At 35.1% G+C, this 26,788-nt stretch overlaps 1 protein-coding gene across 4 annotated transcripts in view; it reads left to right on the forward strand.

The window, feature by feature from the left end:
* Window positions 1-26,788, forward strand: part of LOC142235114 (uncharacterized) — a 170,058-nt gene that overhangs the window by 72,487 nt on the left and 70,783 nt on the right. For all 4 annotated transcript variants that reach the window (XM_075306350.1, XM_075306352.1, XM_075306353.1 and 1 more), the window contains exon 2: window positions 20,151-20,389. In XM_075306350.1, coding sequence (XP_075162465.1) covers window positions 20,161-20,389 — 229 coding nt within the window. In that variant the 5' untranslated portion in view covers window positions 20,151-20,160. The remainder of the gene's footprint in view (window positions 1-20,150; window positions 20,390-26,788) is intronic.

Here is a 26,788-nt window from a genome sequence, read left to right on the forward strand (position 1 = left end):
TAATTATATATAGCCCCCACATAAACCGATCATCAGATTTGGCTTGCGGAGCCTCAAAGAGAAGCAAATTTCATCCGATTGGGCTGAAATTTGGTACATGATGTTGGTATAAGGTCTCTACTAACCATGCAAAAATTGGTTCACATCGGTCCATAATTATATATAGCCCCCACATAAACCGATCCCCAGATTTGGCTTGCGGAGCCTCAAAGAGAAGCAAATTTCATCCGATCGGGCTGAAATTTGGTACATGATGTTGGTTATGGTCTTTAATAACCATGAAAAAATTGGTCCACATCGGTCCATAATTATATATAGCCCCCATATAAACCGTTCTCCAGATTTGACCTCCGGAGCCTATTGGAGGAGCAAAATTCATCCGATCCGGTTCAAATTTGGAACATGGTGTTGGTATATGGCCGCTAACAACCGTACCAAAATTGGTCCTTATCGGTCTATAGTTATATATAGCCGATCTCCAATCACACAAAAATTGATCCATATCGGTTCATAATCATGGCTCGAGCAAAAAATAATCTACCAAAATTTTATTTCTATACAAAATTTTGTCAAAATTTTATTTCTATACAAAATTTTGTCAAAATTTTATTTCTATAGAAAATTTTGTCAAAATTTTATTTTTATAGAAAATTTTGTCAAAATTTTATTTCTATAGAAAATTTTGTCAAAATTTTATTTCTATAGAAAATTTTGTCAAAATTTTATTTCTATAGAAAATTTTGTTAAAATTTTGTTTCTATAGAAAAATTTGTTAAAATTTTGTTTCTATAGAAAATTTTTAAAAATTTATTTCTATAGAAAATTTTGTTAAAATTTTATTTCTGTAGAAAATTTTGTCAAATTTTATTTCTAAAGAAAATTTGTTCAAATTTTATTTCTATAGAAAATTTTGTTAAAATTTTATTTCTATAGAAAATTTTGTCAAAATTTTATTTCTATAGAAAATTTTGTTAAAATTTTGTTTCTATAGAAAATTTTGTTAAAATTTTGTTTCTGTAGAAAATTTTGTTAAAATTTTGTTTCTATAGAAAATTTTTAAAAATTTATTTCTATAGAAAATTTTGTTCAAATTTTATTGCTATAGAAAATTTTGTTAAAATTTTATTTCTGTAGAAAATTTTGTAAAATTTTATTTCTAAAGAAAATTTTGTCAAAATTTTATTTATATAATTTTTTTTTTAATTTTATTTCTATAGAAAATTTTGTCAAAATTTTATTTCTATAGAAAATTTTGTCAAAATTTTATTTCTATAGAAAATTTTGTTAAAATTTTATTTCTATAGAAAATTTTTAAAAATTTATTTCTATAGAAAATTTTGTTCAAATTTTATTTCTATAGAAAATTTTGTTAAAATTTTTTTTGTATAGAAAATTTTGTTAAAAATTTATTTCTATAGAAAATGTTGTCAAAATTTTATTTCTAAAGAAAATTTTGTCAAAATTTTATTTCTGTAATTTTTTTTTTTTTAAATTTTATTTCTATAGAAAATTTTGTTAAAATTTTGTTTCTATAGAAAATTTTGTCAAAATTTTATGTCTATAGAAAATTTTGTCAAACTGAATTATATACGTATTTGATCGATCTTTTTTGATGTAATATATATGGACTTACATACAATTTACAAGATGGTGTTAGAAATTACTTAAGTAATTCGATTGTGGATGGCAGTGTTTAGAAGAAGTTTCTACGCAATCCATGGTGGAGGGTACATAAGCTTCGGCCTGGCCCAACTTACGGCCATATATACTTGTTCTTCTTCATATGGGGCCGTTTTGCCGCGATTTCGACCTTCAAACGCTCCAATAACGCCATATAATAGTCACTGTTGATGGTTTTCCCTTCTCAAGTTAATCGATAAAAATTATTCCATGCGCATCCCAAAAAACAGAGGCCATTACTTTGCCAGCGGACTTTTGAGTCTTTCCACGCTTCGGAGACGGTTCACCGGTCGCTGTCCACTCAGCCGACTGTCGATTGGACTCAGGAGTGTAGTGATGGAGCCATGTTTCATCCATTGTCACATGTCGACGGAAAAACTCGGGTGTGGATATAAAAATGGTATCTTGGAATCCACATAGAGCTCGTCTCTCAATAAGTCAAAACATATTCGATGTCCTATTATACACGAATTTGCTTTTCGCTCTAAGGAAGTTTGTTTTTAAGAAAATAAACCTATTTGTGATTCTTTTATAGGATGTAAAAACCAATTTCATAAAGACTAATGGTGTTTTCTTTTCTGAAAAAGCGATTTGCCTTTATTTTGTCTGTAAAGAATGGACATTTTTTAAAATAATGCTATCATTTCAGCGGGCAGAAAAGAATTCAAAGGAGCAAACAGGGCAATCGCAGCGCCCTCGTTTGTCAGCAGTGCTGAAAATGACCGCAATTTGCGTCTATGCGTGGCGCTATTTTCACAACAGAATTCGAAGCCTTTTCGCACTTTTTTTAGAAAAGAATCTAAAAAGTACATTTTCCGGGCAAAGAAAACACCATAACTCAAAGTTTATAAGCCAAGACACTATCGACTGGGCTATGTAGATGTTATTGTCATCAAGACTATTATCGCTATAGCCATCAGTGCACAAGCAACGCATGCACTCAAACATTTATATTTATAAAGCATAGTTTTGGGCGCCCACGAGACGATTTTAGGAAACTTTATTTAATACAAACATACCTTTATTTGGCCACTTTATTAAAAATACAATTTTTACAAAGGGAAATATTGTAATTTTACATATATTCCCAAAACAAGTTTGTAGGCTTTCGAAACACGTCTGACATGCTACTATGTTCAATGTTTACTTTGAAATTTCAAAATATGTTTTATTAAAAACTTAATTTAAATTAATTTCAATTCTATATACGCAATTTGAAAAATTTCTAAATCCTCGTTAAACTTCAGAATTATATCTACCTTTTAGGGTATACGAATTGTATATTCCAGATGTAAGCGCTTTAGAACGCCACAACATTTCAAAGATTTTCCAACGTCAGCAGAGCGATACGGCGAATTAAATACAAAACGAAATGTAAATGCTCTTTAAAACTTAAATCGAGACATCCATTGTCAAATTTCTAGCTGAGATTTTCTTTCACATCATAAATCATACACCTATTCCCAAAAACACATACAAACACTACAGCATAGCAACACTTAAAGCAAACTCCTAGTGGAGCCAAAAGCCAAAAGGATCTTTGTATAGCTGGCTCTGCAATTTTCAAACACAGCTGGAGGTAGCCTGACTTCAACATCGCCAAAAGTACATACATGTCTATGTATGTTCATTTGGTATCCGCTTTTCCATTATCCACGTACCAAAATGCCCGGAGTTATATGTTAGTTAGAGTTAACAAACAGCAAACCGACCGAACAAAAACGTGGTAGACGTTTTGGCGTGCCTAACGACGAACGAAAAAAAAAACATACGACAATAATAATACATCTTTTTTGACACAGGAAAAACAAACACATTTTTTTCCTACATTACTTCGCTTTCCCACCCCTTGATACAACAACATCGCCACAAGTGTAAATATGTGAAATTCTGCACTCAAACGAAAATCAACCTCAAATCATATTAAAATCAACACAGAATAAGCAAGATTGAATTTCGCAAATTTGATTAGATTAGAATCCCGTTGAACATACACATATGAATGGAATATGTAAATGTAGGTAATTTGACGGAAAAATATGAAACAAATCGAGAAAGGTTAGAGGAGTTAATATATGTACGTTTTGCATCAAACGTAGAAGATTCGAAAAGTTACGGATGTCATGTGACAAATTTTGATTAAAAAAAAAACTTTACGATAAATTTCGCATAGAAACAGAAATTTAAAATTAAACAAGTATATAAGGCCGAAAATTCGGCCAGGTCGAATCTTATGTACCCCACGCCATGGATTGTGTACAAAGTTATATTAAAGACTGTCGTCCACAATCGAATTACATGTACAGTAAAAAAGTAAAATGTTTTATGGGAAAAATGTTGTTCGTGGGAATATCGAATTATATCGTATTCTGTTTGTGGATATTCCCATAATGAGTTTTTTATGTGACGACAATTTACAGAATTTTTTGGATTTTTAATTACACTGAAAGAAACGTTTCTTTTAACAAGCGAGTCATTTATTTTTCGTTTTCTTCGATTTTCTTCGAGCATTTTTGTTTGTGATACCACATTGGTGAACTTCCCTCTTATCACTGAGTGCTGCCCGATTCCATGTTAAGCTCAACGACAAGGGACCTCCTTTTTATAGCCGAGTCCGAACGGCGTTCCACATTGCAGTGAAACCACTTAGAGAAGTTTTGAAACCCTCAGAAATGTTACTGAGGTGGGATAATCCACCGCTGAAAAACTTTTTGGTGTTCGGTCGAAGCAGAAATCGAACCCACGACCTTGTGCGTGCAAAGCGGGCATGCTAATCATTGCACCACGGTGGCTCCCCTTGGGGGGTATATTAACTTTGTCATTCCGTTTGTACCACATCGAAATATTGCTCTAAGACCCCATAAACATATATATTCTGGGTCGTAGTGAAATTCTGTGTCGATCTAAGCATGTCCGTCCGTCCGCCTGTTAAAATCACGTTAACTTCCGAACGAAACAAGCTATCGACTTGAAACCTTGTATAAGTAGATGTTATTGATGTAGGTCGGATGGTATTGCAAATGGGCCATATCGGACCACTTTTACGTATAGTCCCCATATAAACCGACCCCAAGATTTGGCTTGCGAATCCTCTTGGAGGAGCAAAATTCATCCGATCCGGTTGAAATTTGGTACGTGGTGTACGTATCTCTAACAACCATGCAAAAATTGGTCCATATCGGTCCATAATTATATATAGCCGTCATATAAATCGATCCCCAGATTTGATCTCCGGAGCCTCTGGTAGGAGCAAAATTCATCCGATCCGGTTGAAATTTGATACATGGTACGTGGTGTACATATATGGTCTCTAACAACCATGCAAAAATTGGTCCATATCGGTCCATAATTATATATAGCCGTCATATAAATCGATCTCCAGATTTGATCTCCGGAGCCACTGGTAGGAGCAAAATTCATCCGATCCGGTTGAAATTTGATACATGGTGTTAGTATATGGTCTCTAACAACCATGCAAAAGTTGGTCCATATCGTTCCATAATTATATATAGCCCCCATATAAATCGATCCCCAGATTTGACCTCCGGAAACTCTTGCAAGAACAAAATTCATCCGATGAGGTTGAAATTTGCTACATTGGGTATATGGTCGCTACAAGCCATGCAAAAATTGGTCCATATCGGTCTATAGTTATATAAAGCCGATCGCTAATCACAAAAAAATTGGTCCATATCGCCAAAAATAATGTACCAACATTTTATTTCTATAGAAGATTTTGTTTCTATAGAAAATTTTGTCAAAATTTTATTTCTATAGAAAATTTTGTCAAAATTTTATTTCTGTAGATTTTTTTTTTATTTCTATAGAAAATTTTGTCAAAATTTTATTTCTGTATAATTTTTTTCTTATTGTTATAGAAAATTTTGTCAAAATTTTATTTCTATAGGAAATTTTTTTATTTCTATAGTAAATTTTGTCAACATTTTATTTCTATAACATAGAAAATCTTGTCAAAATTTTATTTCTAAATAAAATTTTGTCGAAATTTTATTTCTGTAGAAAATTTTGTCAAACTGAATTATATACGAATTTTATTGGCCTTTTTATACCCTTCACCACTACTGTGGTACAGGGTATAATAAGTTTGTGCATTTGTATGTAACGCCAAGAAGGAGTAATCATAGACCAACTTTTTGGTATGCGGATCGGCTTATAATTAAAATTCTTAGTCGATTTAGCGATGTCCGTCTGTCTGTCTGTCTGTTGATGTATTTTTGTGTGCAAAGTACAGCTCGAAGTTTTAGTCCGATTGTACTAAAATTTGGTATAGGGTCCTGTTTCGGCTCAAAGACGATCCCTATTGATTTTGGAAAAAATCGGTTCAGATTTAGATATAGTTGCCATATATATTTTTCACCGATCTGGTCATAATTGGCGTGTATATCAACCGATCTTCCTCAAATTCCGTACATCTGAATATTTTATGAGTCTCGATAAACGTGCAAAATATCAGCCAAATCGGTTCAGATTTAGATATAGCTCCCATATATAGCTTTCGCCCGATTTACACTCAATTGCCCACAGAGGCCAATTTTTAACTCCGATTTAGTTGAAATTTTGCACAGGGAGTAGAATTAGCATTGTAACTATGCGTGTCAAATTTGGTTGAAATCGGTTCAGATTTAGATATAGCTCCCATATATAGCTTTCGCCCCATTTACACTCATATGACCACAGAGGCCAATTTTTAACTCCGATTTAGTTGAAATTTTGCACAAGGAGTAGAATTAGCATTGTAGCTATGCGTGCCAAATTTGGTTGAAATCGGTTCAGATTTAGATATAGCTCCCATATATATATTTTTTCTGATTTCGACAAAAATGGTCAAAATACCAACATTTTCCTTGTAAAATCGCCACTGCTTAGTCGAAAAGTTGTAAAAATGACTCTAATTTTCCTAAACTTCTAATACATATAATTCGAGCGATAAATCATAAATAAACTTTTGCGAAGTTTCATTAAAATTGTTTCAGATTTAAATGTTTCCCATATTTTTATACCCTTCACCACTACTGTGGTACAGGGTATAATAAGTTTGTGCATTTGTATGTAACGCCAAGAAGGAGTAATCATAGACCAACCTTTTAATATACAGATCGGCTTAGAATTAAATTCTGAGTCGATTTAGCGATGTCCGTCTGTCTGTCTGTCTGTCCGTCTGTCTGTTGATGTAATATTTTTGTGTGCAAAGTACAGCTCGCAGTTTTAGTCCGATTGTCCTAAAATTTGGTATAGGGTCCTATTTCGGCTCAAAGACGATCCCTATTGATTTTGGAAAAAATCGGTTCAGATTTAGATATAGTTGCCATATATATTTTTCACCGATCTGGTTATAATTGGCGTGTATATCAACCGATCTTCCTCAAATTCCGTACATCTGAATATTTTATGAGTCTCGAAAGACTTGCAATATATCAGCCAAATCGGTTCAGATTTAGATATAGCTCCCATATATAGCTTGCGCCCGATTTACACTCAATTGCCCACAGAGGCCAATTTTTAACTCCGATTTAGTTGAAATTTTGCACAGGGAGTAGAATTAGCATTGTAACTATGCGTGTCAAATTTGGTTGAAATCGGTTCAGATTTAGATATAGCTCCCATATATAGCTTTCGCCCCATTTACACTCATATGACCACAGAGGCCAATTTTTAACTCCGATTTAGTTGAAATTTTGCACAGGGAGTATAATTAGCATTGTAGCTGTGCGTGCCAAATTTGGTTGACATCGGTTCAGATTTAGATATATCTCCCATGTATAGCTTTCGCCCGATTTACACTCATATGACCACATAGGCCAATTTTTAACTCCGATTTAGTTGAAATTTTGCACAGGGAGTAGAATTAGCATTGTAACTATGCGTGCCAAATTTGGTTGAAATCGGTTCAGATTTGGATATATCTCCCATATATAGCTTTCGCCCGATTTACACTCATATGACCACAGAGGCCAATTTTTTGCTCCGATTTAGTTGAAATTTTGCACAGGGAGTAGAATTAGCGTTGTGACTATGCGTGCCAAATTTGCTTGAAATCGGTTCAGATTTAGATATAGCTCCCACATATATGTTTTTCTGATTTCGACAAAAATGGTCAAAATACCAACATTAAAATCGCCACTGCTTAGTCGAAAAGTTGTAAAAATGACTCTAATTTTCCTAAACTTCTAATACATATATATCGAGCGATAAATCATAAATAAACTTTTTCGAAGTTTCCTTAAAAATGCGTCAGATTTAAACGTTTCCCACCCTAGTGCATTAGCCGACTTAAATTTTGAGTCTATAGATTTTGTAGAAGTCTATCAAATTCTTCCAGATCGAGTGGTATTTAAATATATGTATTTGGGACAAACCTTTATATATAGCCCCCAACACATTTGACGGATGTGATATGGTATCGAAAATTTAGATCTACAAAGTGGTGCAGGGTATAATATAGTCGGCCCCTCCCGACTTTAGACTTTCCTTACTGGTTTTTAACTAATATTGTGTTCCACCCTAGTGCGTTAGCCGACTTAAATTTTGACTCTATAGATTTGTAGAAGTCTATCAAATTCTGTCCAGATCGAGTGATATTTAAATGTATGTATTTGGGACAAACCTCTATATATTCAGCACCCAACACATTTGACGGATGTGATATGGTATCGAAAATTTAGATCTACAAAGTGGTGCAGGGTATAATATAGTCGGCACCGCCCGACTTTAGACTTTCCTTACTTGTTTTTTACTAACATTGTGTCCCACCCTAGTGCATTTGCCGACTTAAATTTTGAGTCTATAGATTTTGTAGAAGTCTATCAAATTCGGTCCAGATCGAGTGATATTTAAATGTATGTATTTGGGACAAACCTTTATATATAGCCCCCAACACATTTGACGGATGTGATATGGTATCGAAAATTTAGATCTACAAAGTGGTGCAGAGAATAATACTTACTTGTTTTGTATCACATCTAGTGGCAGAAAAGTATCATCGCAAGAAAAATGTGGCAAAAAGTTGCACAACGGTAACAATGTATACACCTATAGAAAGTCCATATCAAATTCGTTGGGTCACATCCAACTTGGATTTTATTTATCTGACAAAGGTATTTACTTGGACTCACTTTATTTGACTTGATTATCCCTTTGGTTAAATGTTGTTCACTAGCAATCTTTTCGCAATATCGACATTTAAACAAGTCCGAAAAAAGAAAGTCAAGTTAACGAGAAATTATTTCAGTTGCTGAAGCCAAAACAAGAAAAAGTGAAATTTCTTTGAGTCACACAAAAAAAAAGTATGAAGACGAGTATTTTACAAAGAAGCCACATTCATACTTGTATTCCAGACAGTATGCAGTAATAAGCACCAACAACAGTTGAATGTTGAAGTACCACGTACATATGTACATACATATAAGCATGTACATAACATCCCTATGTTGAATTTCATGCTAATAGACAGATGTGCACATACATATGTACATACCAAAATCGATATTCAATAGTAGCACGAGTGTACATTGACAAAATCTCACACATTGCCTGGTTGTCAAAAAAGTAAAAGTTTTTTTTCCAATTTTTCGTTGTTTTTGTTGTTGTGTTTGTAGTTGGTATTGTTGACATTACTCTTACTTTGATTTGTATAATGGCCATTGGGAATTTCTTTCATCAAACTGGTTCTTTCCATCTTTCCTTACCTATTGCTTATGTATGAACGTATGTAGGTTAAATTAAACCTTATGCAAATATGTGTGTATGTTATGCATGTATGTAGCGTGATATTTGCTAGATCCTTCTGTATTCTGTTGGGTCTTAAGATTATGATTAATTTCACACATGAATTTTTAAAGGTTTTTTTTTTTAAGGAAATCACATAATTCTCTTTGTTGATAAATATCAAGGGCGATTGATGAAAGGGGGGGGGGGGGGGGGGGGGTTCTGGTTACAAAAATTACGATTAATGAACGAAAGGATCAAAGAGTGGTGGCATTCGATTGCGTATCATTAGTAATCTCAACCGGAAATTGTCTTCCAGAAATACAGTGGTGGAGACAAACAGTTGAACAGTTGGCAAATTGTTGTTGAGAAAATCGAAATTAATTAAAAAACCTTAAGGTCAGTACTATGTTCGCGTTGAAATTTTCGCAGTTACTTTATTAAAACAGTTCAATATAAAGTAGATAAATTAACTCAATTGATGTGCATTTTCTTGTTCCTCTAGACTGGAATATGTTTGTTTTCATTTATAATTTTGATTATTTCAGTAAAAGTAATCGCGAAAATAAAGTGATTTTCAACTCGAAAACCGAATTGAATACCCACCTTTAGGAATAATAAGGAGGAAATTCTTTAGAATAATGCTATTTAAATTATTATTATTATTATTATGATTTTTATACCCTCCACCATAGGATGGGGGTATATTAACTTTGTCATTCCGTTTGTAACACATCGAAATATTACTCTAAGACCCCATAAAGTATATATATTCTGGTACGTGGTGAAATTCTGAGTCGATCTGAGCATGTCCGTCCGTCCGTCTGTTGAAATCACGCTAACTTCCGAACGAAACAAGCTATCGACTTGAAACTTGGCACAAGTAGTTGTTATTGATGTAGGTCGGATGGTATTGAAAATGGGCCATATCGGTCCATTTTACGTATAGCCCCCATCATCATCCGATCCGGCTGAAATTTGGTACATGGTGTTTGTATATGGTCTCTAACAACCATGCACAAATTGGTCCACATCGGTCCATAATTATATATAGCCCCCATATAAACCGATCCCCCGATTTGGCTCTCTGAGCCTCTAAGAGAAGCAAATTTCATCCGATCCGGCTGAAATTTGGTACATGGTGTTAGTATATAGTCTCTAACAACCATGCAAAAATTGGTCCACATCGTTCCACAATTATATATAGCCCCCATATAAACCGATCCCCAGATTTGGCTTGCGGAGTCTCTAAGAGAAGAAAATTTCATCCGATCCGGCTGAAATTTGGTACATGGTGTTAGTATATGGTCTCTACCATCTATGCAAAAATTGGTCCATAATTATAAATATCCCCCATATAAACCGATCCCCCGACTTGGCTTGCGGAGCCTTTAAGAGAAGCAAATGTCATCCGATCAGCCTGAAATTAGGTACATGGTGTTAGTATATGGTCTCTAATAACTATGCAAAAATTGGTCCACATCGGTCCATAATTATATATAGCCCCCATATAAACCGATCCCCAGATTTGACCTCCGGAGCCTCTTGGAAGACCAAAATTCATCTGATTCAGTTGAAATTTGGTACGTGGTATTAATATATGACCTCAAACACCCATGCAAAAATTGGTCGAAATCGGTCCATAATTATATATAGCCCCCATAAAAACCCATCCCTAAATTTGACCTCCGGAGCTTCGTCCGATTCGGTTGAAATTTGGTACGTGATGTTAGTATATGGTATCCAACAACCATCCAGGAATTGGTTCATATCAGTCCATAATTATATATAGCCCCAATATAAACCCATCCCCAGATTTGACCTCCGGTGGATAAGCAAAATTCATCCGATCTGATTGAAATTTAGTACGTGGTGTTAGTATATGGTCTCTAATAACCATGCAGGTATTGGACCATATCAGTCCATAATTATATATAGCCCCCATATAAACCGATTCCGAGATTTGGTTTTGGAGCCTCTTGGAAGAGCAAATTTCATCCGAGTCAGTTGAAATTTGGTACATTGTGCTGGTATATGGCCGTTAACAACCTTGTCTAACTAGGTCCATATCGGTCTATAGTTATATATAGCCCTCAGATAAATCGATCCCAATCACACAAAATTTGGTCCATATCAAGTTCATAATTATACACGCAAAGAAAAAAAAAAACATTTGGAAAACGTGTACCGAAAACGTTTTGTCTTTTGTTAGAGTTTTTTTGAATTGCTTGGAAAATGTTAAACTTTTATTACCAAAAAAATTCGTTTTGTTACAAAATTTTTATTTTTTCAATAAAAAAAGTTATTTTTGAAACAACAACACAGTCCATTTCGTTTATATCAAACACTGTTCTTTTCTGACTTTAGGTCTTTAATAAGACACATTTTACAGTTCAAAATTTAATATGGTACAAAGTAATGTTGAACATTTTTTCGGAATCTTCCGAACAAATCTGAAATATATGTAAAAAAAACAAAAACTTTGGTCGAAACAGGGATCGAACCCACGACCCTTGGCATGCAAGTCGGATGTAGCAACCACTGCTCCACGGTGCCAAACTAAATGTTTGTTTCTGTTAAATAAACATTGTTTATTCGGTTCGTGGGCGCCGCAAGCTATGCTATATAAATATAACTTATATGGATAATTATCTATTGATGACCATAACAGGTACATAGCTCAGTGGCTAGTGTGTTGGCTTACAAAGAGCATGGTCCGCGGTTCGATTCTCCGTCCAGGCGAAAGGTAAAAAAAATTTATAAAATCGTATAATTTCTTCTACATTATTGGTATTACCGGAAAAGGTGTTAAGAACTAAAAAACCTCGTGGATGTGAGAAAGATGTGAGGGAAAATGCAATTAGCAAGAAAACAATGTTTTTGTTTTTTGGTAGAATAAATTTCAATTTCATCCGATTCGGTTGAAATGTCAATATACTCCAGACCAGATGGTATACCTCAAACGTACACTGAAAAAAAAAATATTTATGTGATATTAAAAATTAAGCAATCCACCACTACTGTGGTACAGGGTATAATAAGTTTGTGCATTTGTATGTAACGCCAATATACCCCCCATCCTATGGTGGAGGGTATATTAATTATCCCAACAGAAAAGATATGCAGTCAAAATATTAGTATACGAAAGGACAAATTTCTTTAAAAAGAAAGAAATTTCATTTAAAACAAAATTCATAATCTTTGCTCTAAGAATTGTTTTCTTTAAATTTAGGATACGAATTTTTGATATTTACATTCTTCCGCTAAAGTCGCATGACTTTGAAGTACGGCATATTTCCTTTAAAATAGAATAAAAACATTTTTGATCTAAAGAAATAATCTTCAAATAAATTGAGGCATTGAATTTTTGAATTAAAGATAAAAAATCGGTTCAGATTTAGATATAGCTCCCATATATACCGATTTATACTCATATGACCACAGTGGCCAATCTTTTACTCTGATTTATTTGAAATATTGCACAGGGAGTAGAATTAGTATTGTTGCTATGCGTGCAAAATTTGTTTGAAATCGGTTCAGATTTAGATATAAAGGGTGATTCTTTTGAGGTTAGGATTTTCATGCATTAGTATTTGACAGAAAAATATATATGGGAGGTATATCTAAATCTGAACCGATTTCAATCAAATTTTGCACACGTGACTATACGACTAAGTGTTATGTTTGTAGAAAATTTCAAGTGAATCGGTATAAAACTCTGGCTGCTGGGTCAATATTAGTGCATATCGGGCGAAAGATATATATGGGAGCTATATCTAAATCAGAACCAATTTCTTCCAAAATCAATAGGGTTCTATTCTGACCCAAATTAGGAACATGTGCCAAATTTGAAGGCGATTGGACTTAAATTGCGACCTAGACATTGATCACAAAAATGTGTTCACAGACAGACGGACAGACAGACGGACATGGTTATATCAGGGACCCACCCTGAGCATTATTGCCAAAGACACCATGTGTCTATCTCGTCTCCTTCTGGGTGTTACAAACATATGCACTAACTTATAATACCCTGTTCCACAGTGTGGCGCAGGTTATAAATATGGGCCAACATAGCTTGCCTAAAAACACAACAAATTAAGTTAGAACAAGTACATAGGGCCGCAAGTTCGGCCAGGCCGAATCTTATGTACCCACCACCATGGATTGCGTAGAAACTTCTACGAAAGACTGTGATTTAGTCCATACATGGTATATATTAGACAAAAAAGTTATGTATAGTTAAGTCTACAAATAATTACGAATCGATATGGACTTTTTGTACGTAGAGAGCCAGAATTGAAATATGGGGGTCGCTTATATGGGGGCTATATACAATTATGAACTTGATATGGACCAACTTTTGTGTGATTGGGGATCGATTTATCTGAGGGCCATATATAAGTATAGACCGATATGGATCTAGTTAGGCATGGTTGTTAACGACCATATACAAGCACAATGTACCAAATTTCAACTCACTCGGATGAAATTTGCTCCTCCAAGTGGTTCCAAAACCAAATCTCGGGATCGGTTTATATGGGGCTATGTACGATTGTGGACTGATATGGACCACTTTTGGCATGGTTGTTAAATATCATATACTACCACCATATGGGGCCTATATATAATTATGGACCGATATCGACCAATTTTTGCATGGGAGTTTGAGGCCATATATTAACACCACGTACCAAATTTCAACTGAATCAGATGAATTTTGGTCTTCCAAGAGGTTCCGGAGGTCAAATCGGGGGATCGGTTTATATGGGGGCTATATATAATTATGGACCGATGTGGACCAATTTTTGCATGGTTGTTAGAGGCCATATACTAACACCATGTACCAAATTTCAGCCGGATCGGACGAAATTTGCTTCTCTTAGAGGCCTCGCAAGCCAAATCGGGGGATCGGTTTATATGGGGGCTATATATAATTATGGACCGATGTGGACCAATTTTTGCACGGTTGTTAGAGACCATATACTGACACCATGTACCAAATTTCAGCCCGATCGGATGAAATTTGCTTCTCTTAGGGGCCTCGCAAGCCAAATCGGGGGATCGGTTTATATGGGGGCTATATATAATTATGGACCGATGTGGACCAATTTTTGCATGGTTGTGAGAGACCATATACTAACACCATGTACCAAATTTCAGCCGGATCGGATGAAATTTGCTTCTCTTAGAGGCCTCGCAAGCCAAATTTTGGGGTCCGTTTATATGGGGGCTATACGTAAAAGTGGACCGATAGGGCCCATTTGCAATACCATCCTACCTACATCAATAACAACTACTTGTGCCAAGTTTCAAGTCGATAGCTTGTTTCGTTCGGAAGTTAGCGTGATTTCAACAGACGGACGGACGGACGGACGGACATGCTCAGATCGACTCAGAATTTCACCACGACCCAGAATATATATACTTTATGGGGTCTTAGAGCAATATTTCGATGTGTTACAAACGGAATGACAAAGTTAATATACCCCCCATCCTATGGTGGTGGGTATAAAAAAAATTAGTGTGGAGTTTTAAAAATTTAATAAGAATGAAAATTAGTTGTATTTAGAATCACTTTAACTACGAATTTTTGTTTTTGTGTAGAGTCGAGTTTGTTTTCTTAGTTCCTGTCTATCAGTTTATTTTTAAACCATGTCCTATTATTGTGCATACAATTTGTCATCAATTTCTCTTTTTCGTACATACATATATTTACATGTCTGATTTTTTAACAAGAAATTTATTTTGCGTTCAAATATGTGAACATAACAATTTTGTGCACAACGACATCAAGATGGCTAACGAGCAACATAAAACATTCCGTAGATTGGTGCAATTATGTTACATCGCGGGCTTATAAGAATGCAATCGATTTATTTAATAACTATTATACACTAAAAAAAAAGTTTACTTGGATCCAAAGATATTGACCTTCCCTTAAGGATTTTGGTATTGATTCAGAACCAAAGATGCGGCTTCTTCAAAATAAAGACATTTTGTAGGAACATATCTAGCATTAAATCTAGGATTGGAATAAATATCTCATTTATCCAATTTTTATTGTCTGTTTGCGATATATTAAAGAAGCTATTCCGGTATAAATACACCTGAATATAGTACTTATTGTTCTCCTGGTGCAAAATTTCAAGCAAATTAGGGTAAAACTCTGGCTTCTGGGGCCATATAAGTCCATATCGGGCGAAAGATATATATGGGAGCTATATCTAAATCTGAACCGATTTCAATCAAATTATTCACACTTGACTAAATATACGATCAAGTGTTATGTTTGTGCAAAATTTCAAGCAAATCAGGGTAAAACTATGGCTTCTGGGTCCATATAAGTGCATATCGGGCGAAAGATATATATGGGAGCTATATCTAAATCTGTACCAATTTCTTCCAAAATCAATAGGATTCTATTTTCACCCAAAACAGGAACTTGTGCTAAATTTGAAGGCGATTGGGCTTAAACTGCGACCTAGACTTTGATCACAAAAATTTGTTCACAGACAAACGGACGGACATGGCTAGATCAACTCAGGGACCCACCCTGAGCATTATTGCCAAAGACACCACGTGTCCATCTCGTCTCCTTCTGGGTGTTGCAAACATATGCACTAACTTATAATACCCTGTTCCACAGTGTGGCGCAGGGTATAAAAATTATACTTAATATTTTGTAACTTGCACATCCTAAAATTTAAGTAGCGTAATCTAATGTCTCATTTCTAAAATCTAAATGTATAAAATCTGATTCCTCAATTTTTACTCGAGATTTGAAACAAGTCGGGATAGATTCTTTTCAGGCTTCTTTTCATACTGTTTATGCTGAAGTAACCCTCTTTAATGTGCGTTTCGAGCTTATAAATGAATGATGTATGTGCGCACATACTCTTCTCATGATATTGTCATATATTTAATCCGAAACTACAGCAGCTCGTTGCATATTGATTCGGTTATTGCAAAATAAAAGAGCATCTCAGCAACTCTGTTCTTTTCGCTTTATTTTTTGTCAGCACTTTAGCCATAAAACATGTATCTATTTCACCTGTCAATACATGATGTTGCCACGATAGAGTGAACAAAACAAAAAAGCAACACCAAGAACAACCAACCAACAAACACCGGTAACTTTAGTGAAATATACTGCATATATAGAGGGAGCTCTTTCTATACCGTACCATCATTCTGCTTCATTGAACGTTTTTGTATTCTTTGTATGATCGACAGACAAAAAAAAAAGAATCTCATTCTTCTTTTCGGTACAAATATTGTCCCCACATATATTTTTCATAGGTGTTTTTGTTGTTTTCTTAGGAATGTGCATTTTGCTTTCTGACCCAAATATTCCTTTTGCCGAGGATATATTTTGCAGGCGCATGTCGCACTTGTTTTCCGCATTTTTTCTTGTGCAACGAATGAAACTTTTATTTATGGCAATAACCATTGTGTCATTATTTTTTCTTGTTGTGATAACCGCAGAATTCACTATGTGTTCTCTGATTGTCAATAATAATGTGAATATTATATTGGTTAGTTATGTGTGAATCAGTGATCCTTTTACGTGGTCCTAGATGTAAGGGTAAATTTTGAACACAAAAATCGTAAGGGATTTTTAGACTGTATGTAAATTGAGTGCAGATTGTTTTGTGGTCTTTTCCACTTTGACATTCGTTGCATGGCAAAAGGTTATATATGAAATTGAGTGATTAAACCTATTTCGAATAATGAAATACAAGAAAGAGTTATAATAAAGTTGTCGAAAAATGCGAGATTTGTCCAGATGTCCAAACTGGCGAGGCATTACGCTCTTATATACCATCAATAAGTTCATAAAGAGAACCAACCATGGGTGTCCAGATATTTGTTTCTGATTCAATCACAAAATTAATTGATCCAATTAATTTTTTAATTGGCATGTCTTCGATCACAAAAATGATTGCATCAATCAATTTTAATTGGGCACAAAAAATACTTGATTAAAAAAATAATTAATTAATGAGTAAACTTCAATTAACTTTTTAATTGATTCAATAAAAAATTTAATTAAAGTTGAGTGGAAAACTAAATATTTTTTTAATAAAAAACGTTGCTATCAATTACTTTCTTAACTGACTTTGTCTTTTTAGTTTTACTGAAATATTGGTTGCTTGAAAAACATTTTTAATTAAAAATTTAAAAAATTTATATTACTTTTGTAACTGACTTAGTCTTTCGAGTTTGATTAAAAAGTTAATTGTATCAAGTAATTATACCCTGCGCCACACTAAGGAACAGGGTATTATAAGTTAGTGCATATGTGCATAGTCTTTGGCAAAAATGCTCAGGGTGGGTCCCTGAGTCGATATAACCATGTCCGTCTGTACGCCTGTCCGTCCGTCTGTCTGTGAACACATTTTTGTGATCAAAGTCTAGGTCGCAATTTAAGTTCAATCGCCTTCAAATTTGGCACATGTTCCTAATTTGGGTCAGAATAGAACCCTATTGATTTTGGCACAAATTGGTTCAGATTTAGATATAGCTCCCATATATATCTTTCGCCCGATATGCATTAATATGGACCCAGCAGCCAGAGTTTTATACCGATTTGCTTGAAATTTTGTACAAACATAACACTTAGTCGTATAGTAAAGTGTGCAAAATTTGATTGAAATCGGTTCAGATTTAGATATAGCTCCCATATACATCTTTCGCCCGATATGGACTTATATGGCCCCAGACGCCAGATTTTTGGCCAAATTTGGTTGAATTTTTGCACTAGGAGTACAATTGGTAGTATAGTCAAGTGTGCAAAATTTGATTGAAATCGGTTCACATTTAGATATAGCTCCCATATATATCTTTCGTCCGATATGGACTAATATGGTCCTAAAAGCCATAGTTTTGGCCCAATTTGGTTGAAATCTTGCACAGGGAGTAGATTTAGCATTGTAACTATGCGTGCCAAATTTGATTGGAATCGGTTCAGATTTAGATATAGCTTCCATATATATTTTTCGGCCGATATGGACTTATATGGCCCCAGCAGCCAGAGTTTTGGCCCAATGTGGTTGAAATTTTGCACTAGGAGTACAATTAGTAATATAGTCATGTGTGCCAAATTTGTTTGAAATCGGTTCAGATTTAGATATAGCTCCCATATAAATATTTATATGTTTTTCTGATTTCGACAAAAATGGTCAAAATACCAACATTTTCTTGTTAAATCGCCACTGCTTAGGCGAAAAATTGTAAAAATGACTCTAATTTTCCTAAACTTCTAATACATATATATCGAGCGATAAATCATAAATAAACTTTTGCGAAGTTTCCTTAAAATTGCTTCAGATATAAATGTTTCCCATATTTTTATACCCACCACCATAGAATGGTGACGGGGGTATAATAAATTTGTCATTCCGTTTGTAACACATCGAAATATCGATTTCCGACTATATAAAGTATATATATTCTTGATCAGGGAGAAATTCTAAGACGATATAGCCATGTCCGTCTGTCTGGCTGTTGTAATCACGCTACAGTCTTCATTAATGAAGCAATCGTGCTGAAATTTTGCACAAACTCGTCTTTTGTCTGCAGGCAGTTCAAGTTCGAAGATGGGCTATATCGGTCCAGGTTTTGATATAGTCCCCCTATAAACCGACCTCCCGATATGGGGTCTTGGGCTTATAGAAATCGTAGTTTTTATCCAATTTGCCTGAAATTTTAAATCTAAAGGTATTTTATGACCATAAAGAGGTGTGCCAAAAATGGTGAGTGTCGGTTCATGTTTTGGTATGGTCCCCATATAAACCGACCTCCCCGTTTAGGGTCTTGGGCTTATAGAAACCTTAGTTTTTATCCGATTTGCTTGAAATTGTAACTATTCTGGTATTTTAGGCTCACAAAAACGTGTATCGGATTAAGTTTTTATCGGTCCTTTTTTGTAATGCCTCCATATAGACCGACTTCACTTCTTGAGGGTATAGAAGGCGCACTGATCATGAAAATTGCTTGAAACTCAATGTAAAATTTTCAGATTTCAGTTACTTCTCGGGTGAAAATCTACAGATTTAAGATTTCAAAGCAAGACATTATTTTATAATTTTCTTGCACACTTACCAGAGATGTTAATGATTCCTCTAAAACTCAAACAAAAATGGTTCTTATAAATCCAGAATCTGATATAGTCCTCATAGGTGAAATTTTTAAATTTATCTTCGGGAAGTGTCCTCAAGTCCTCAAGCCCTCCTGAAATTTCAAAGGAAACCCTAATATTTGGTTCATGGTGGTGGGTATTTAAGATTCCGCCCGGCCGAACTTACTGATGTATATACTTGTTTTTTACTAACATTGTGTTCCGCCCTAGTGCATTAGCCGACTTAAATTTTGAGTCTATAGATTTTGTAGAAGTGTATCAAATTCTCTCCAGGTCGAGTGATATTTAAATGTATGTATTTGGGACAATAGCTCCCACACTATTGATGGATGTGATATGTTATGGTATCGAAAATTTAGATTTACAAAGTGGTGCAGGGTATAATATAGTCGGCCCCGCCCGACTTTAGACTTTCCTTACTTGTTTCATAATACCCATGCCCAGATATAGACTCTCAATATGTAATTCTATGCTATTTGCACTCCATCCTTTAGAAAAAAAACACTTTTTGACAATTTATGTGATTTAAGTTGCCTTAGATATTTTGAACATCTTCCATTTCTGATATTTACTTATTCACCTTCTTTATTTGTTATTACAGAATAGACATCATGAAATTCGTAATCTTACTTTGTGTGCTCAGTGTTCTGTTGCTGCAACAAGCCCAAGCATCGCCCGTTAAACTGGTCGAACGTCAAGAACGTGCTGTAGCCAGACAACAAGCCGCCGCCGGTGCTGTTGCTGTTGCTGCCGCCCCTGCTGTTGACGATGATGATGATGACGATGAGGACGATGATGATGATGACACAGATCTGGGTGATCTGATAGACGACGATGATGGTAAGTGGTTCCATGTTTCCAAAGCAGCAAAAACACAAAAACTTTTATAAGCGCACACATGGCACACAAAACAAGGTTTCTGGTTAAAAGGAGATAATCTTTTGCATAATATTTGTAGCAGTTAAATAGCATTGTTTGTATGTACCTTTGTTTGTTCGTCTCCTTTCACATGCACATAAGTAACAGTATTGTTTTAATTTTTGTATATCCCACCTATCTTCAAATCTCTTTCTTTATTTCACTCCACCACCCACTCTGCCCTACAACTCTGACACTATCAACGTGATACGCATCTAACATTGCCAGCATATTTACCAGAGCTCATCGTTCTGCCATCCGTGCAACATCGTTGAAGACGTATTAACATAATGATTCACACATACTCACACATATACATGAATTGCCCATATAGAACGCACGTATTGTCAACGTGGTGGGAAAGAACGAGAACGAATCGAATCGAAACGACTGGGTGAAGAGCGACTATGTGATAATCTGAGCATAAAGACACCATATTTGAATAATGTCCTTTTTGCATTCGCAAATATTCTCACACACGCAATGCATTGCACAGTGTTCTGGTGAATTATACTAAAATATCCACTATTAAGTCTCATATGTTTAAAGGATAATAGCAGGGAGCCATTGTGGTGCAATGGTTAGCATGCCCGCCTTGCATACACAAGTTAGTGGGTTCGATTCCTGCTTCGACCGAACACCAAAAAGTTTTTTTTAGCAGTGGATTATCCCACCTCAGTAATGATGGTGACACTTCTGAGGGTTTCTGAGGGTTTCTAAGCTTCACTAAGTGGAATGTGGAACGCCGTTCGGACTCGGCTATAAAAAGGAGGTCCCTTGTCATTGAGCTTAACATGGAATCGGGCAGCACTCAGTGATAAAAGAGAAGTTCACCACTGTGGTATCACAAGGGACTGAATAGTCTAAGTGAGTCTGATATATGGGGCTGCCACCTAATCTAACATTTAGAAAATTTGTTTGAAAACCTCTTGTTATATGTATTTTCTAATAAAGGGTGACACGGTCACAATTTGGTCAATATAAACTTGAAGTATTTCTTTCAATTTTGCATTTAAAAAACCTGAACACCCCTCATTTTGAAGGTGTGTGTGTAGAATGTTGCTCCTATTTTGATTTTGGAATTCACTCTTCAGTTGTCAAAATGCCGTCCAAGCAAGAAGAGCAGCGTATCAAAATTTTGCTCGCGCATCGCGGAAATCCGAGCTACTCGCACGCAAAGCTGGCAAAATCGCTAAAAGTTGCCAAATCAACCGTTACAAATGTAATTAAAGTGTTTGGGGAACGTTTGTCGACAGTCAGGAAGTCTGGATCGGGGGGAAATCGAAAACTGAGACTGAGACGACAAAGAGAGTTGCCGGTAGTTTCAAGCGAAACCCTAACCTCTCTCTCCGAGATGCCGCAAATAAGCTGGGTGTATCGTCTACAACCGTGCATCGAGCCAAAAAACGAGCCGGACTATCGACTCACAAGAAGGTAGTGACTCCAAATCGCGATGATAAACAAAATACGACGGCCAAAGCGCGATCCCGAGGCTGTACACGACGATGCTGACGAAGTTTGACTGCGTGGTAATGGACGACGAAACCTACGTCAAAGCCGACTACAAGCAGCTTCCGGGACAGGAGTTTTATACGGCAAAAGGAAGGGGATAGGTAGGAGATATTTTCGAGCACATAAAACTGTCAAAGTTCGCAAAGAAATATCTGGTTTGGCAAGCCATCTGAACCTGTGGCTTGAAAAGCAGCATTTTCATAGCTTCCGGGACTGTCAACCAAGAAATTTACGTGAAAGAGTGTTTGAATAAACGTCTGCTGCCTTTCCTGAAGAAACACGGTTGTTCCGTCTTGTTTTGGCCGGATTTGGCATCTTACCATTACGCTAAAAAGGCCATGGAGTGGTACGCCGCCAACAACGTGCAGGTAGTTCCCAAAAACAAGAACCCCCCCACCACGCCAGAGCTCCGCCCAATTGAGAAATACTGGGCTATTGTCAAGCGGAACCTAAAGAAGACCAAAAAACTGCTAAGGACGAGCAGCAGTTCAAGGCAAACTGGCTTTCTGCGGCGAAGAAGGTGGACAAGGTGGCTGTACAAAATCTGATGGCAGGTGTCAAGCGTGAGGCCCGGCAATTCGGATTTGGAAAAGCGAAAGCCTAACTGAATACAAAATTGGCAACCCTAGCTGATCGGACGTGTTTATTACCGTGTTCTAATCGCCTCCGCAGAATACTACGAATTAAACATAAAAACCAAAAAAATTCTTTAAAAGTGACTGAAAAATATTCAGAACTGTCATTTTTCTTGCAAATAAAATAAAATGCCAAAAGCATCGGCCCGCAGGAGCGTTGCTGCGAAGAAAATTATTTGTTTCAAGTGTAAACATGAGATCAAAGAAGAAACGCAACATTATATTCTGTGTGACAAATGTGAGAATACATTCCACTTAAAGTGCACATCTCTAACAAAGAGAGAATTTGAGAGACTAGTAGATAACGATAACGAGATATATGAGTGTGAATTCTGTACAACTGATGAAAAAACAGATAATGAGAAAGAGAGTGGAATAAGGAAAGAGTTAAAAACAATAAAAACAGAGCTAAAACAATTGAAAAAACTAGATAAATTGGATCAATTGTCTGAATCTATATCATTTATGTCAGCTAAATTTGATGAACTTTTAAAAGATGTGAATGATAACAAAAAGAGAATTTCTATTATTGAAAAGGAAAATGCAAAACTAAAAACTGAAAATAAATCATTGAAAGAAGCTGTGAAGGATTTGAACGACTATCGTGTACGAAATGATTGCTTGATAAGCGGAATAAAAATTAAAAACAATGAAAAACCAATAAATGATATAATTGAGTTATCTAAAAACATTGGTGTTACTCTTGATAAAAGTGCTGTTGAGGATGTTTTTGTTATTGGTAGTAGAAACCAAAACAATGAGAAAAAATCTGTAGTTGTCAAATTTGCGACAAAGACTGAAAAAGAAAAGTTGATGGAAGCAAAGAAAAAACTTAGAGAAAACGATGAAACAAAAACAGTTTATGTTAATGACTTTTTGAGCAAAGAGACAATGGTATTACTGCAACACGCAAAGACATTGAAGTCCATTGGGTACCAACAAATCTATGCTCGCAATGGAAGAGTATATTGCAAGAAAACAAATATCGCACGAGCTCAGATGGTTAAAACTTTAGATGATGTAGACAAAATGCTTTTGGATGCTACAACAAATAAACATTGGAAAAGAAGATCTGAAGTTCAGGCGAGAACTTTCGAAGTGGTTGAAAATATTCACAATGATGAAGAAGATGATGATAATAATGAAGGCGATGATGATTATTTATCTTCATAATTACTCATGTATTTGTTATCTTTTTTTTTCAATTGATATACAATTTTAAATTTATTTATGATTAATAAAAACAAGTATTTCAAGAATTTTTCATCTTTTAAAAACTACGTTTGTAATTTTAAAGATTCTGATTTCAATATTGTAAGTTTAAATAGCAGAAGCGTTTCATCTTTGCATAAATTTAATCGGTTAAAATCATTATTAGCTGATATTCCGATTTTGCCTGATGTTATAGCAATTCAGGAAACATGGTTTCAAGACTCAATTTCGCAAATTTATTCAATTCCAGGCTATAAAGGAATTCATTGTTGTCGGGAAGATGGGTACGGTGGTACATCAATTTACATAAGAGATTTCTGGGTATATAATGTGGAGTTCTGTAGAAGTGAATCATTTGTAGAGATTATCGTTATTTCTTTACTGAATTTTAAGATTGATGGGAAACTTGTGAAGTTAGTATCCTATTATCGTTCCCAGAAATGTTCAGTTGGGCAATTTAAAACGATAATTGAAGCAGTTTTGAATGAACACGGAAGTGATCCATTAGTTTTAGTTGGGGACTCAAATATAGATCTACTCCAAGAATCCTTATGCAGTGAGTTGCTTGCAGTAATACAAAGTTTTGGTTGCGAAAATGTCCATGAAATGGTGACAAGACCCGCAAGCAAGTCGTGCATTGACCATGTTTTTAGCAATTTTGTGGGGAGGATTTATGTTGGTTCCGTTGAGTGCAGTTTGTCTGATCACAATCTTATATACTGCAAGATTAAGGCAAAAATATCTAGAAATGATCATACTGAAGTAGTAAAGCGTTATTGTGATTATCGAAAAGCTGAAAATTATTTGCTGAATGAGTTGCCTTCAGATTCAGATTTTGATTCGCTAACTGTATCGGAAAAGATGGAAGAACTTATTTCATGTATGGAAAGATCAATTAAACTTTCAACAACTGAGACCAAAACTAGAAAACATGCTAGATTTATGATGACACCATGGATCAATGGAAATTTACAACAGATGATTCTTATGAAAATGAAACTACTCAAAAAGAGGCGGAAGGGAGAGAAGAATCCAATAGTAGATATATCCTTGAAACGTATTAGCAAGGTTATAAGTGTGGCGAACAGGAGAAGTAGAGATTTGTATTATAGTGAGGGTATTGATCGAGCGGCAAATGATCCCAAGCGGGGCTGGAGTTTCATAAATGAAGTTCTTGGTAGAAAGAAACGGAAGGAAATTCGACTTATTGATAGTCGAGGTGAGAACGTGTTGGGTAATAATGAAAAGGCTAACCATTTAAACACATTCTTTCTTAGTTCAGTTGAGGATTTAAAAAGAGGTATTGAGATCTTTCCTAGCGATAATGTTAATTCACTACGTAGTCTGACCCATGTAGATAGTAATTTCTCCATAAATCCCATCGAAAGTGATTGTTTAATAGAAGTTATAAATTCTTTGAAAACGAATAAAAGCCCTGGTCATGACAATATATCGCCAAAGTTTATTAAAAGGTGTAGTAATGCGATTGTACCCCATTTGGTAAAAATTTTTAATGAAATGGTTAGCACATCCATGTATCCAGATATATTAAAGATGCATCGAATTGTACCTATACCAAAGGCAGTAGATACGAGTTCCGTTAGAAACTACAGACCTGTAGCAGTTTTATCTACATTAGATAAAGTGTATGAGAAAATTATTTACGATAATTTATTTTCGTACTGTATGGAAAACCGTTTATTGTATGATTATCAATACGGATTTAGACGCGGATGTGGAACTGAGGAGGCAGTACTTAGTGTCATGAAATATATATGTAGTGGTTTGGATAATGGTTTCAACGGAGTTGCGGGAATATTTTTCGATTTTTCTAAAGCGTTCGATCTGGTAGATCATCAGTTATTGCTTGAAAAAATGTGTTATTACGGAATTCAAGGGAAGGAGTTGCTTTTATTTAAGAGTTATTTATCACATAGAAAGCAGTATGTCGATGTCGACGGATCGCGGAGTTTTATAGGTTCAGTTATTCACGGAGTTCCACAGGGAAGTTGTTTAGGACCTTTACTATTTTTGATATATATTAATGACTTAAAAAATCTTCAACTCAGTGGTAAACTTATTCTGTACGCTGATGATGTATGTTTATTTTATCCGTATAATTTCGATATTTCATTAAAGACAGCTATAGAGAGAGATTCGGCGTTGCTTTTCGAATTCGCAAGACTGAACAGGCTTATTTTGAATCCAGAGAAGACGAGGCTGATAAGATTTCGGCCTAATCCTTCAGTCAATAATGAGTTTAGTGTGCGTATTAACGGAGAACTGATTCGGGAGACTAATTCTGTGAAATATCTAGGTGTTATTTTACAAAGTAATCTGAGGTGGGATTCGCATATTGAGGCTTTAAAGATGAGGATTGCACCCGCCATTGGAATTTTGTACAAGATAAAGAACAAATTTGATACTAGTACGAAACTTAAGATTTTTTCTTGCCTAATACAATCACATCTGAATTATATAGTTACAGCTTATGCTTATAATAAAACTAACAGTATATTGAAATCACTACAATCCATGCAAAACAAAGCGTTACGAATTGTATATAATTTGCCATCGAACTACTCCAGTTTGACATTATTTAAAGATGTTGCAAAAACTACCTTGCCAATCAATGGGTTATATAAATACAATATCCTTAAATATGTTTTTAGATCCATTTTTAAAATCGGTTACCACACAACGCATTTTTCTCAGAACCAAACGATATTCAATACAAGGAATGGAATAAATTTGCGAGTACCAAGATGTCGTCTGGAAAAGACAAAACAACGTATAGATTACATTGGCGGGATAACCTATAATAGGTTACCCGTAGAACTAAAGGCATGTTTTCCAATATCGAGATTTAAAATGCTATGTAAAAGATATATTTTTAATAACTATGAATCGCTTCTGCTCTAATAATTAATTTTTATTTATTTTTCTGCACTAGTTGTACCTA

Source organism: Haematobia irritans, chromosome 4 (genome assembly GCF_050003625.1).
Source record: "Haematobia irritans isolate KBUSLIRL chromosome 4, ASM5000362v1, whole genome shotgun sequence".
NCBI classification, from domain to species: Eukaryota; Metazoa; Arthropoda; class Insecta; order Diptera; family Muscidae; genus Haematobia; species Haematobia irritans.